Genomic DNA, 13,826 nt, shown 5'->3' on the forward strand with positions numbered 1-13,826 from the left:
CATGTATAAAAGTTATAGTTAAAATAATCTGTTCGTTAAAGTAATAAACATATTTGAATTAATGAGTGCAAATGAAAGTAAATTTATGAATTAAATTGTAGATTTCATTTCACTCCTTCTTTGTATCCATACAAAATAGTGATAATACAATAAAAATGATTCAATTTTATTCATAAAAGTATGCAAACATTTCATCAATGTTTTGTTATGACGTCACGTTAAACTATCGTCCGTAAACCGACTTTACAGACAACCAATTTTTTTTGTATGTTAATCAAAATACTTTGTTTTCCAATCAGGTAAGTGTGGTTGGTGACACCCATTTTAATAAAGATTCTGTTCCTGTCAAAATTAATTTACATTATAAATATACGTCTAAATACATTTGAAGTACATTTAAATAAATATTGAATAAAATTTTGCGAGTAACCAACTTAAAATAAAATTTGAACAATTCATGTACCACATTGCTGATATAATAAGACTTGGGAATAACATTTCCTAAATAGGTGCTAATAACATTTCTGATTAGTAGCTGACCATGTTTTGCGCATTTGTCACTAGTGCATTCTAGTAGGCGCGAGATAAACTAGCCCTGAAAGCTTCTGTCTTTTTCTTCTGAGCTGCTGCTGACAACATCTGAACAGCTGAACATCAGCTGAACACTTGGGCATCGTTTGAGGTAAATACGCAAAGAATGAAGCAAATGGCTATTAAGGAAAAAGCAAAATATTGTTTTTTCATTCATCGCATCAATAATTTGTTGCTTTGTATTTAATGGTGCACAAGTGCTGTTGCCGCTCTATCTGAATGTTACTTCTTTGACTGGTTTATATACCAGATATGTTCAACACTAACAAGTATGTGTGTGTAAAAAAATTGAGGTATCATACTTGCAGGTTGTCTACCAAGTACCAACCGTGAAAACCGGGAAAATTGCCGGGATTCGACGTGACTCGGAACTAAGTGGGTAAAAGTAGTGAATGTATATCCTCTTTTAAGACTGTCGAGATTTAGTCTTTTAAAATTGTTTGTCGTTTCATGTCACCAGGCCGACAGTCATTGTTTTTGTGAGCGAACACGTTTTGACTGAATTATTTTAATTATTTAGATAATGTAAAAAACAATACTTTAAAGAAAAGTAATTTATTATGAACAGATAAATATTTAAATTCACCTCAGTATCTTATCTGATAAAAATAGAAATGTGTGCAATTTCACGTTGATCAAGTAGATAAGGTTTAAGTACCAAGGTGACCTTTTAGAGAGATTAGATTAAGGCTGCTAAGAATAGATAAATAAGTGCCACATAAAGAACTACTAAATTGTTCATTTCTCTGTCACGCTTGAAGGCTGTCTTATCAGCTGAACTTTGCACGAGTTGCCACACCTCAAAACATTCACACAACAACAAAAAATCAGCATTTGATAGTGTCCTAGTGTCATGTATACAGGTAAGTGAATTTTATAATTAATTAAAGTTGCTAGTTGAGTAGAGTACAAGAATCTGAAAGATATAAGTGTGAAGCACTAAATAATTAATTGCACAAAAATTTTATTTTTTAAGTTAAATTCTGCAAGAATAAAATTTGTGTGAAAAACTTCACTTTTAAGTCTTCACTATCAAAAACCAGTGAAGTTACACATAAATTTGTTCTTAAAATAAATCACTTCAGTTTGTGCTGTCTTCATTCTCTCTATCTACAGAATTATGAAAAAAATATGTACATATTCTAAATAGGGACTAATTACTATGTATTGTAAATTAGGCCTGTGTGAAGCTTTGACTAAGTGAATCAATCTAAGCTCTTTTTAATATTAGATTTGACTTCACCAGGAAATAATGCTATTTGTTTTATTTGAAGCTAGGTTGTGATGCAAAGCTTCGCATCCGAATTCAAACTTTGCATTTGTTGCAGAGCTTTAAAACGTTGGAAGCTTAAGATTTGATCATGAAAATATTTAGTTGTTTTTTTTGTGTTGTATACCTATGTTTTGCTTGAATTAAGTTGGTTAGGTACTTAAAATCAAAAATTGCCACTCCATTTCCTTTTATAAATGCTTAGTATTAATTTTGTGCATGGTTATTTTATAATTTTTATTGAATATATAGGCCTAGGGCCCAATTGGTTAAAAACTTAATTAGTTTAAACATCACAAAAAATGTTAAATGATATTTTTTTTTTTTACTTCAATCACGTATTTTATAAAATACTAGCTGCCTGACCCAGCTTCGCACGGCTATACTAATGGAAAAAAATTAAGCCACATCTCCCATTTACAGTAATGGTAAATAAAAAAAAATTCAGTGAAAATATATTACAATGCTGTATAATTAGGGACACCTGTATTTCGCGAATACATTTCGTGTCTAGGTACATTGCAAAACACCGTAGTTTTTTCTTGTAGTTATTGGTGTGGTCGGCGAGAGGTGTTTTCCCGCACTTGACGGGGCCAATGGGAATGTGGATACCGTACTGCTGCACGCACACGATTTGCCATTACTCTAAGAAAAAGCTACAGTGTTTTGTGACATACCTTGACACGCAATGTATTCGCGAAATACAGGTGTCCCTATATATAATGTACCGGAGAGAAAATGAATAGCACCGATGGTTTCCCGACTCGTGCACGCAACGTACAACTGATGTACCCGTACTTCGCTACGGCAGTCTACAGGCAGATCACTCTTGCGCTGATCATTATACATGCCCTTCCTTGTGGGTACGCCACTGCCGCGCGATGCCCGTTGCCATGGAGACGCAGAAGGCATGAACAATGCAAAATCCTGTTCTCATGCAGACAAAGTACCCACTGTTGCCTGGTTTTAACCACCCATGGGATCTAATTTTCGGAAAATGTCATCCTGCGTAACATAAGGTACATTACTGTGAAGTTTCAAGTCTGTAAAATATATATACTTGAAAAAAAAAGGGCAATAAAAAACAAATTAAACACAGAGAGAGGAAAAAAACAATAGGAGTTTAGGTTTGCGATTATAGTGATAAAAAGTATTTAAATACTAATTGAACTCTTATGAGGGTACTGATTGCTTCGTTGTTAATATCACACGGGTGTTTTTTACTTGTGTGGGAAAATTAAGAATGATAAGGCATCTAGTGTGTGGCAACAATGTTAATAGGCAATAGGAAATAAACTTTTAGCGCCTGCGGCATTGTCAACACACACTTTGTACATGTACTGCATGTTGTATCTAACCCCCTCCAACGCATTTGATTCTAAATTGGACTTTTAGTAAGGATCCCTAATGTTATTGATAATATAATATAGCCTATAGCCTTCCTCGATAAATGTACTATCCAACACAAAGAATTTTTCAAATCGGACCAGTGGTTCCTGAGATTAGCACGTTCAAACAAACAAACAAACTCTTCAGCTTTATAATATTAGTATAGAAGTGTAATACAGCTTCGCTGAGAACAATATTTGGAATTTGATTATACTTCACAAATATTTTCAACATTCTATTTGATGTTCGCTTTGCATAAAAAAACTAGTATCTGCACAGGCCTATCTGTAAATAGTTATAGGGACTATCAGGTTTAAGTATATGTATAAGGTATAACTGCAGTAATCACTTCCTTGTGAGGCAGTCAAATTCCATTTCTGGCTGGTTCAAACCCTGGGTTTTTCGTGACAGATTTTATATAAGCGCATGCACGAGTACTGCTTTGTGGTTTTCTCGCATGCTGTGCCACCTATGTTGAAAGAATGGCTCTTTCCCTAATTATTAGAGGGTGAACCTGTAAACTTTATTTGGCAACAGGAAGGAGCCCCTCCCCATTGGAATCTCTTTGTACGAGTGTGGTTAAACGTCAAAGCCCCTGACAATTGGATTGGTTGTAATGGTCGAGACGAAAGAGTTCTTTATCGCTGGCTTCCACGTTCACTTGACATAAGGCCACGCGATTTTTCCTTTGGGACTTTATAAGAGATTGTGTCTACTTTCCGCCGCTACCTAATGAGTTTCCAGAGTTGAGACACAGAATTGAAGACGCTATTGGTTCCATTAGGTACTCAGACTTGTTAAACAAAGTGAGGGAAGAATTGGACTTCAGGTTGGATGTGTGCCGCATAACTAAAGGTGCACATATTGAAGTTTGTAAGAAAAGCTAGGTTAGTTTACCTTTAATTTTATGTGTGATTCATTGTCAATAGTCTAAAGTAAACAGTTACAATATACCATTGAAACAGGGACATTCGTTTATGAACCCTGTGTACATCATACATACAGATTTTCATCTGCTCCAAATTAATGAATAGATTACAGTGCTCTTGACATGCCCTTGATGACCCTGCACATCATCAACAAAGATGTGACCTTGTTATCGACCAATAAGCACTTAAAAGGCTTGGTTGTATATAGGCAAGTTGAGTCTAGCCTGGAGTGAAATGAATCTGCGAAATAATTGTTGTGCTATTTATCATCTCTTATTGTTTCTAACTGCCCTGATATGGAGGAGACATAATGTGTACATTAAATTATTCATTTTCATTCATACAGTGATTCATTTTCCCTAGTGAAAAGAGTGGGTACCAATTCAGACATTTTACTTTACCTTGTTGCCCCATAATTTTTCCAGAACATTGTTCACCATGACTCATTTTCTCCAATATTATTGTTGGGTGGAGGTAGGGGTTGGGTAGGTAATTGCAAATACTGAAATTAAATCATTTATGTATTATTAAATTTTAAAGGTATGATCAGTTTCCAAAGTTGTATTTTTAGTGGTGCACCGATGCGTATACCGATGAATTGTAATCTGAGATTAGCTTAACGAATATTTTCCAGATTATCAACGCGTTTCATTTATTAGTAAAGTATTATCTAAAACGGATATTATACAATTTTTTTGCGATTCAGATAAATTATTTGGAATGAAGTAAAACTTTTTTAATAATACGATACATACCGTATTTGTGCAAAGTGTTATATATACTGATACTCAGCCCGTGTAATTTAGTAGGTTTTTACCGCGTAATATTTTGTTAGACATTTTAGGACGAAATACGGTAATATTTATTACAAAATTAATCTAACTCCGTCAGATCTTAATTACAAATACTTAATAAAGTTTAATAAAACGCTTTGCCTTGAACAGTAAAAAAAAATTTTCCCACATGTTTGTTTATTTATACTTTGTGTCTTTTGTTATGTCTCTTGTTTAGTGGCCTTTTACATTACCTACAGCCATTAACGTAAAACAGATGGCACGCACTCGAAATACTACAAGGAGTTACAATGGATTCTATGACAATCGATCTTTTCGAGTCGTAGTAGCGGTTAAAAATCTCGTTCCCTATACCGTCCTGATTTTATCACTGGGTTTTACCAACTCGTTATGGGCGTCTTTGGCAACATTATCCGATGTGTTATTTGGGTTATTCAACGAAAAGTGAAAAAGAATTTATAATTTTATATATTTAGTCAACATAAATAAAATCACATGTGTTATAATTGGTTTTGTGTCGTTTGTATAATATTATTGTGAGATGGTGAGTAGGGAGAAAAGTGAAGTGTGGAAACATTTTTTCTATGAACTTTGAAAAAAATCAAGCAACATGTTTACTTTGTAAAACAATTTCTCGTGGTGGTGGTAGTGGACTGACCAATCAGCAGGGATACACTATTACTAACCTATGGAACCACATCAAGCGAATGCATCCTGATAAATTAGTGGAGAAGTGTGGTAATGTAATCACAGATGCTTGTGATACAGATGGGGTAATGAAATTGGCTCAAAAACAAATAACAGACATGGAAAAGAAAATACTGTATGCTGTGAATTACACAAGATCATTAGAACTGACACAGTTAATAGCAGAAATGATTTGTGAAGATATGCAGCCTTATGCTATAGTCAATAAATAATAATGGTTTCAGACACCTCATGGCCAAGACAGTTCCTAGGTATAACATCCCTTCCAGAAAACACTTCACAAGTACTGTAATTCCGATGTACCTAATCTTGTTATTAAATTCACATGGGAATAAAAAAAATTTGTGTGAATTATTACACTTAAAAAATTTGTTCATTATAATTAGTAACTGAATCCGTATCTGCTGATTATTGCTCTCATAATCAGTAATCGGTAAAGTCATATCGGTGCACCACTAGTATTTTTGTAAACCTAGGTTTTCATAAATGATCCAACTATGTTTATTGGTAGAGAGAGCCAGTCCATAGCAACAGTTGTACTTTTCCTCCTGTTCTATCACCATTTTCTGCCACCACTAAAAGCTTTCAAATTAAACACTAATTTGTTGTGTAAATTTATAATAAATGAAGGTAAATATGTAGAGTAGTGGTATTTGTGAAAATAAATGCTAAAAATCCCAAAAATACTTTTATTATATGCTCTTCCACTTCCTCTTTTCATTAAACACGGCGGAGATAAGACGTTCCAAATACTTAAGGAGATATCGCCATTCTTATTTTGCAATACAAGACCTGTGCAATCATTCGACCACCGAAATTTTTTTTTATTTTGCCGTATCTTTGTGAATGCCTAATTAATTAAAATGGTAGGAAACTGTATGCTTTAAACTTGAATGCTATTGTTTAATATATTATGTTAAAGAAAATAGTTTCATGGTAAGGTGTACTTTTTTATGTTTATAATTTTTTTTCATTTTGCATGTTGTGTGCACTCAAAAATATTTACCTTGTTTTGCATGGTTTTCAGATTCCATGGAAGTAATTTTTTACTAATGGTTTGTTTGTAGTTGGTTCATTGGAGGAAGTTTAATTCAAAACCGAGACCAAGCTCAATAAATAATGGCCGAGCTCTTGGAAGATTTTCCGCCTGGTCCATTGGATAAGTACAGGAGTAAGGCGAGTTTCGATTGGAAGAAAATGAAATTGGTTTTGGAAAATGAGGATATTCTCAGGTTCAAGGTAATGGTAAATATAAGTGTGTCACACTGAATGCTTTTTTTTAAAGTACTGTAGACATAATATAACCACTGTAGCTTTCAGAGCCATTTCCTCTGAAAATTGTTGCATACTGTTTAAAAATATAAGGAATTTGTAATCACGAGAGAGTATAAACGTTTTTTGCATTTTCAATAAATAATTACAGTGGCTGCTTTCAAGCCCAATTCATGCTTATAAATTGGAACCAGATCAGTATTGATGTTAATTGACAGAGTTTGGCTCAAGTTTGCTTTGTTTTTAAATTGTCACAGTCATAACAGCTGCAGTATTTTCATATTCAGTAATAGTGTTTGCTTGCGACTTTGTTTGCATAGTATGTATGATTGCAAGTTTACATCCTTTGGTTTTCTCCACATGGGGGTTTTCCTGGAGTTGATGAACTCATTCAACAAAACCTAAAGTGGAGAAATTTAAGAATACAAATAAAGATTAAAGAATTTTAACTAGGTAGGTAATTCTTACATAGTTAAAAGTAGACCCATTGGTAGAGATGAAAATAATTTGCAGATTCATTTCATGAAACTTAAATATTTAAACTTTTGTATTGCTTCTGTTATTGGCTTACGGTGTATATGGAGAATGCTATCAGGAAACCATAAACTAAAGAAAAATCCAATCACAGACAATCCAAGTGAGACGTCCAATAAGTCAGCAGTCAGGTGACTTTGCCCGAGTATACAGAGGAATATTTAGTCTTTCCTAGAGGTCATCGAACACGCAAATTTTTGCAGTCCCTACCTTTAGAAAGTCTATGTTGATAACCTCGGTCGGAGAAAGATATAGTGTGTTTGTTACATTTACTTAATTTGAAATACATCCAAACATTGTGTCACTTCACCAAATTGGCTCTCTAAATTCACACACACTCAAACAAGGGGAATACTGAATGAATATGTATGTGTGTGTGAGAGAGAATGACATTATCATAATAAGAAATTTAATTGTATTTTAATAATTGTTTTATTTTAAACCACATTAAATGTTTTATTTTAGAAATTAATTATATTTTAGTATTTAGTTTTTATTACAATATTTTATATGGTTTTGTGTTAGTGCTAAACTTGGGGTGTTAAATTGGTAAATGATTCATTTGTAATTGCTGTAATTTGTTAGTACGTAATCTCATGTTCGATTCCTATATATAACTTATTGTACATTTTTTATCTCTCATGGTTCAGTGTAAGAAAAGGCATTCACGCCTCAACTGCTAAAAAAAAAAAATAGAATAAATGAATAAATTAAGTAAAAACCACTAACCTGAGTTGTCCATCTTGCCCACATGACGCTTGCTAGCCGCACCCTTTGCTCGCTGTCGTGGTCTGTGTCGCCACACGTTATCTTTGTCAAAGGATTTTAATTGATTTTCCTTAAAGAACTGTTCTTTTTTCCACAATGAAAAGTCCTATGAGTTATCTCTGTTTCAAATTCATCCAAATTAGCATTTTACCTTTCACATTCATTTGGATAGCAACTGAAAGTAAAAGCATACAAAGTAATTTTTAAATCTTATAAGAATGATTATTTTTCATGTCAGTGGCTAGTAAATTTGTGATTTATTTTATTTTATTTTGGTCATTGCTTACTTGCAGTACTCAGACAATAAATTATTACGCATGTTTATGGATGCTGTGAGTTGCTTTATTTGTGTGCTACTGTTGTGCATGTTGTAGGTGACCATAATGAAGACGCTGGAAAGAGACCCCTTGTTTCAACGCAGCTCTGCGACTCCGAGGTTGGACGAGGAGCGAAGACGAGCCACGCAGCAGATGTACCGAGTCCTCCAGTATGACTTCCCGTCCAGAGCCGAAGGCCTGGACGAGCGAGCGAAGGTTCGTTGGTGCCGGACCACTTCAGTTCAGTGTCCCGTGTGTTCAGTCGAGTCACCGGAACTCGCCTCCCGTCGATGCGATCCCGGATCACATCCTAGCAGGGTCAAACCAGAATTTTTGCCGGACGTTGCTCATTCCTGTTTCCCCCGCTGTTCATTCCTGCTGCTCCACCTCAGAGTTTACCCCTGTCCATTTTTAATGGTCTCAATGTTGATGAGTCATTAAATCCTTATTAATTTATTTGACGCTCATTGAGCTTTGACTGCTAGTTTGGCAGGCTGTAAAGCGTTTAAAATAACAAAAATATTTTATTTTAGTTCTGCGAGGTTAACGTGCGCAGTACAAGAAGACGTACCCACATTGTGGAGGGATTGGGGTTCAAAACCCGGTCCAAGACCCTGATTTAATTTTACTATTATGTAACTTATCCCTCACGGCAAATGGTACAATTCCTTAATTTTCGACCATGGTTGCCTATTCCCCAATATTCCTTCTTTGTGTCACATGTCACGGTTTTCAGTGACATAGTTTTTGATAATATTTTGAGCTCATTATTAACTAAAATAAAAGTGATAATTGTATTTCGTTTCACATATATTGCAGTAATCAAGGTGATTCAGTATTTATAGTTCACTTGTTATTTTAATTTTATTGTTTTGTAAGCAAGTAAAAGTGTCGAGAGTATTCAAAAGTTAAAAGATACATCTGTAGTATAAATATATATCCTCTTTTTATTTAAAAAAAAAAATGTAAGTATGCATAATGTATATAGTTTTTTTAAAAAATCTAAGTGAGTGCATCCTTGACCACAGGCATCGGCGGTGGGCAGCTGTCTCAGTCACTACGACCCGAGCCTTGCCGTGAAGATAGGGTTGTCGTTCGGCCTGTTCAAGCAGGCCATTGTGAACCTGGGCACGGAGAGGCACGGCCACTTCGTGAAGGACAACACCGAAGGAAGGGTGAGTTCTGGAGGGTCACTGTTGCAATCTCCATACTTTCAGCTACATTTTTTCATGTGTAACATCTTAGCTCTCTGTATGCAGCATTTGGTGGGAGTAATGTCGTGAACGGAACAGAAATGTGTAACAGTGGTGCTGTCATCTGTGGTGGATGGCATCAGCCAAAGTTCACAAAGCCAAAAGGAAAACTTTATAGTAGTGACTTTTTTTTAGTGAATTTTAACAAGATGAGCAGTATTTTTATAAAATTCCTTGTCAAAAATCAGGTCTATAGCTGGGTTTTATTATTTTTCCAAGTCTTTTCAGCTTTTATCAGAGCAGTTTTATTATTTAGTTACAAATTTCGCTCTGCAAATGGAATGATTCTATAGTCGACGTAGCTGCTCCGGCAGCGAATTCTAGCGGTGGGCGTGGAAACATGTGATTCTTGTCAAGAAATGTATGTAGTTGAAAACACAATTTGGGTATATTTGTTTTATCATACTAGGCATTAATTTAAAGAATCCCAAATTAATTTTTTTTGTCCAAGTTTTGTATTATAAGTGTATTTGCAACATGAGAACACATGAATTTGCTTGTTACAGAGGTTAGAATTTGCACATCTGTGGTGAGTTTGATGCAAAACAGAAATTATCAATAATTGCACATAGGCTACTATGTAGTATAAGGGATTTAAACAATACATAACTAAATTAAATATACAATTAAAGCAATTTATATACATATATTATATAAATATATAAAAATTTTAAAAACAAAAAACCAATAAAAATCAAAGTTTGATCAAACAAATATATTTATTATATTCTTCAGACTAATATTGTTAGGTACTTAAAAGTAATAATGGTGCAAACTGTGTAATGTAATTTATTTGTTATCTTGCCAGATATATTTCCCTATATGGGACAGAAAAAAAATTAGGATAATTGGCAGAAGAAAGAGTGTGGAACTCTGCAGTCACACTGTTGCAAGTCATACAAATTTAATTTTCAGAAGCCTTTTCATTGGTGCCTTACTTTTTAGTTTGTTTCTTATTAAATAAAAATATTTGTACACTGCCCTTTTAAAACATGTGAAAATTATCTCTGTAAAGTTTTAACTTTATAACACAAAAATATGCACATTCCTGTGAATAATAGATATGTTACAAAATATGTTTAATTTTGTGGATTATATTTTAAAGATTACACTGTCATTCAAAAATGTTGTAAAAATTTATTAAAATGCCCTGATATTGTCGTGAAATTGGTTCAGCAGGTATTTGTAGAAACCAGAAATACCTAATATGCTCTTGTTGCTTTCATTTGGTTTCCACTTAATGAGGTGGACCAATTTAGGCTAACTGGGGAACCAGAGTGCGTGGCTAGTGTGAAATAAATTTTATCTCAAGCTTAAAATTTACTAGTTATTTAGAAAATTAATATTCATTGAGGCAAACTTAACAACCTATAGTAGTTCACTGTTTGTTTTACGTATATGACTGAATAAATTTTTTCTTTGGACCTACAATCCGTAGTGTTAAATTTGAATTTTGTTTAGAATGCTAAACTGTTTGTAGAGGATATAATTTATCATAATCTGTGAAGGATATTACTGTGAAAAGTCTTCAAACCGGCACCAAATGAGCCACTTGTGTTCAAATTTTTCATGTGGATTCTGGCTGTTTACTGTGGTCATCAGGTAGCTTCACTGTGCTTCCTGCATATTTAGTTCTTTAGAATTTTGTTCTTGTCAGATTCCTGTTTTATAGCTGGTTACATTTTACATTTAGTATTCCCCTTAAAACTATAATTAACTTTGATAACCCGACAAAATCATAGACCTTTTATTGTAGTATGTTGTTAAACAGTAACCAACTTACTATGGCTGTTAAACGTGTGATAGTTGGACAATTTTTGAAACAGCTATGTCAAGTAAAGTACAGTATTTCCATAAAAGAATGTCTCGGTTATAAATTTTAATAGTATCAACTATAAACGTTGTAGAGTGTTGGTTCAAGTTCACAATTAAAGATTTACTCAAACAGTTTGAGATAAACCCATGCGCGATTTCTGCTTTGCTGTTTTCTCGCTTGCAGCGTCATCTATGCAAAATGGCGACTCCTGAGTGTGAAGCGTTTTGTGTTCTGCTATTCGCTAAGAGTGAATCTGTAATTTCAACCCTCCCCATTGGAATCTCTTTTTACAAGAGTGGTTGAACGATGAAGTCCCTGACCATTGGATTGATCGTACTGGTCGAGATGACAGAACTCTTTTTCGCTGGTCTCCACGTTCACATGACATAACACCATGCAATTTTTTTTTTTCCTTCGGGGCTTTATAAAAGATTGTGTCTACATTCTGCTGCTACCTAATGATGTGCTAGAGTTGAGACACAAAATCGAAGAGGCTATTGCTTCCATTACTCTGGACTTGTTAACCAAAGTGTGGGAAGAATTGGACTTTAGGTGGGATGTGTGCCGTATAACTAAAGGTGCACATATTGAACATTTGTAAGAAAAATTAGGTTAGTTAACCTTCCATTTGGTGTATGATTTGTTGTAAATAGTCTATATTAAACTGTTATAATGTACCATTGAAACTGGGACATTCTTTTATGGACACTCTGTATTTTTCGTGTTCCTTTCAGATTGCTGGTTGTTTTGCCCTGACAGAAGTCGCTCACGGTAGCAATGCGAAGGGCATGATGACCACTGCCACCTATGATCCAGCGACACAAGAGTTCATTCTTCATTCCCCCAACTTTGAATCTGCGAAATTCTGGGTTGGATGTTTAGGTAACAGGAAGCCTGGTGCCTGTACTAAATTAATTACGTGATAATAAATAGTGGTGAACCCATTAAATTATGTGGATGGATCTTTCAGAAAATATTAGTGATTTTAACTGTTCAATAGGTTTTATATGGTCATTAACTGGGCGAGGTAGACCCCGAAAGATTCTATCTTTGTTTTAACAGTTATGTATTAGGCAGTTACAACTTTCTGTCATTTGATTTTCAAAATTGTTTTCTTTAAAGTTTACTTTATAATTTAGTGGAATGCTGAAGTAGATATTAATTGGCTATTGCAAATAGTTTCCCATGTGGAGTCATTGGCATTTAGTATTGAATTCATTTTTGGGAATATTTACAACTGCACTAATTTATAGTCTTCTAAAATCTCTTAATGTGTGAACACTGCCCTAACGAAGGTCAATTATTAATACTAAGCTTTGGTACGGCATTAAAAATGTTGAAACCAATATGGTGTCTTTTGATTCGTATCTCTTTTCTTAAGATGGGGTCCCTCGTGCCATGTTGATTTTTTTTCCTCATCATTACTATTAGTTAAGTGCTATTTTAGTCAGTTTTACCCTATACCACTTTTAATTTGTTGTACTGTCACAGATATTTTCAACAGATATTTACTAAAAATTCACGCAAGTAATGACAATTGGAAACACTTGAGTGACTTTTTACACTTATTATATAACGCTGTAAATATCTGTTCAAAATATGCAAGAGATTATTAATTATTAATAATGATGAGAAAATGAAGGGAAAAAAAAATGGTGTGTGAGAGCCTACCTTAAGCAGGAGTATTTTGTTGCTTTTGAATAGTTTCAGAAGTCGCCTTTGTAGTTAGTAGTTACATCTTTCAGTCCAAGCGTATTAGTGACTTTTGAAAAAAAAATTTGTTGGTTGAGGACAGATTGGTTCAACCGCTACAATAGTTTGCTCACATGTAATACTAATTTTTATTTATTGTATATATTTGTAGGAAGATCCCTATATGTCAGCTCTATCGGTATGGATGGCCAAAAGCGGTGAAAAAAATCATGTTTATAGCATAAGCCTTTAAACCACACTTTGGAGGCCCTGGTGCAACCGCTACGATAGTTTGCTCACATGTAATAATTTTTATTTATTGTATATACTTGTAGGAAGATCACTATATGTCAGCTCTATCGGTATGGATGGCCAAAAGGGGAAAAAAAAATCATGTTTATAGCATAAGCCTTAAAAACCACACTTTGGAGGCCCTGGTGCAACCGCTACGATAGTTTGCTCACATGTAATAATTTTTATTTATTGTATATAT

The 13,826-nt window shown here is 34.2% G+C and overlaps 1 protein-coding gene across 6 annotated transcripts in view; it reads left to right on the forward strand.

Moving 5' to 3' along the window:
* The first annotated feature begins 1,050 nt into the window (after positions 1-1,050).
* The window catches only part of LOC134539986 (peroxisomal acyl-coenzyme A oxidase 3-like), a 38,502-nt gene continuing 25,726 nt past the window's right edge, over positions 1,051-13,826 (forward strand). The window contains exons 1-5 of one of the 6 annotated variants that reach the window (XM_063382392.1): positions 1,051-1,454; positions 6,709-6,920; positions 8,630-8,788; positions 9,601-9,747; positions 12,376-12,523. In XM_063382392.1, coding sequence (XP_063238462.1) covers positions 6,801-6,920; positions 8,630-8,788; positions 9,601-9,747; positions 12,376-12,523 — 574 coding nt within the window. In that variant the 5' untranslated portion in view covers positions 1,051-1,454; positions 6,709-6,800. Of the gene's footprint in view, positions 1,455-1,720; positions 5,933-6,708; positions 6,921-8,629; positions 8,789-9,600; positions 9,748-12,375; positions 12,524-13,826 lie in introns of those variants that run through there. The other 5 variants (XM_063382394.1, XM_063382395.1, XM_063382390.1 and 2 more) reach the window with 5 other exon arrangements.

The sequence above is a fragment of the Bacillus rossius genome, chromosome 16 (genome assembly GCF_032445375.1).
Source record: "Bacillus rossius redtenbacheri isolate Brsri chromosome 16, Brsri_v3, whole genome shotgun sequence".
Taxonomy (NCBI): domain Eukaryota; kingdom Metazoa; phylum Arthropoda; class Insecta; order Phasmatodea; family Bacillidae; genus Bacillus; species Bacillus rossius.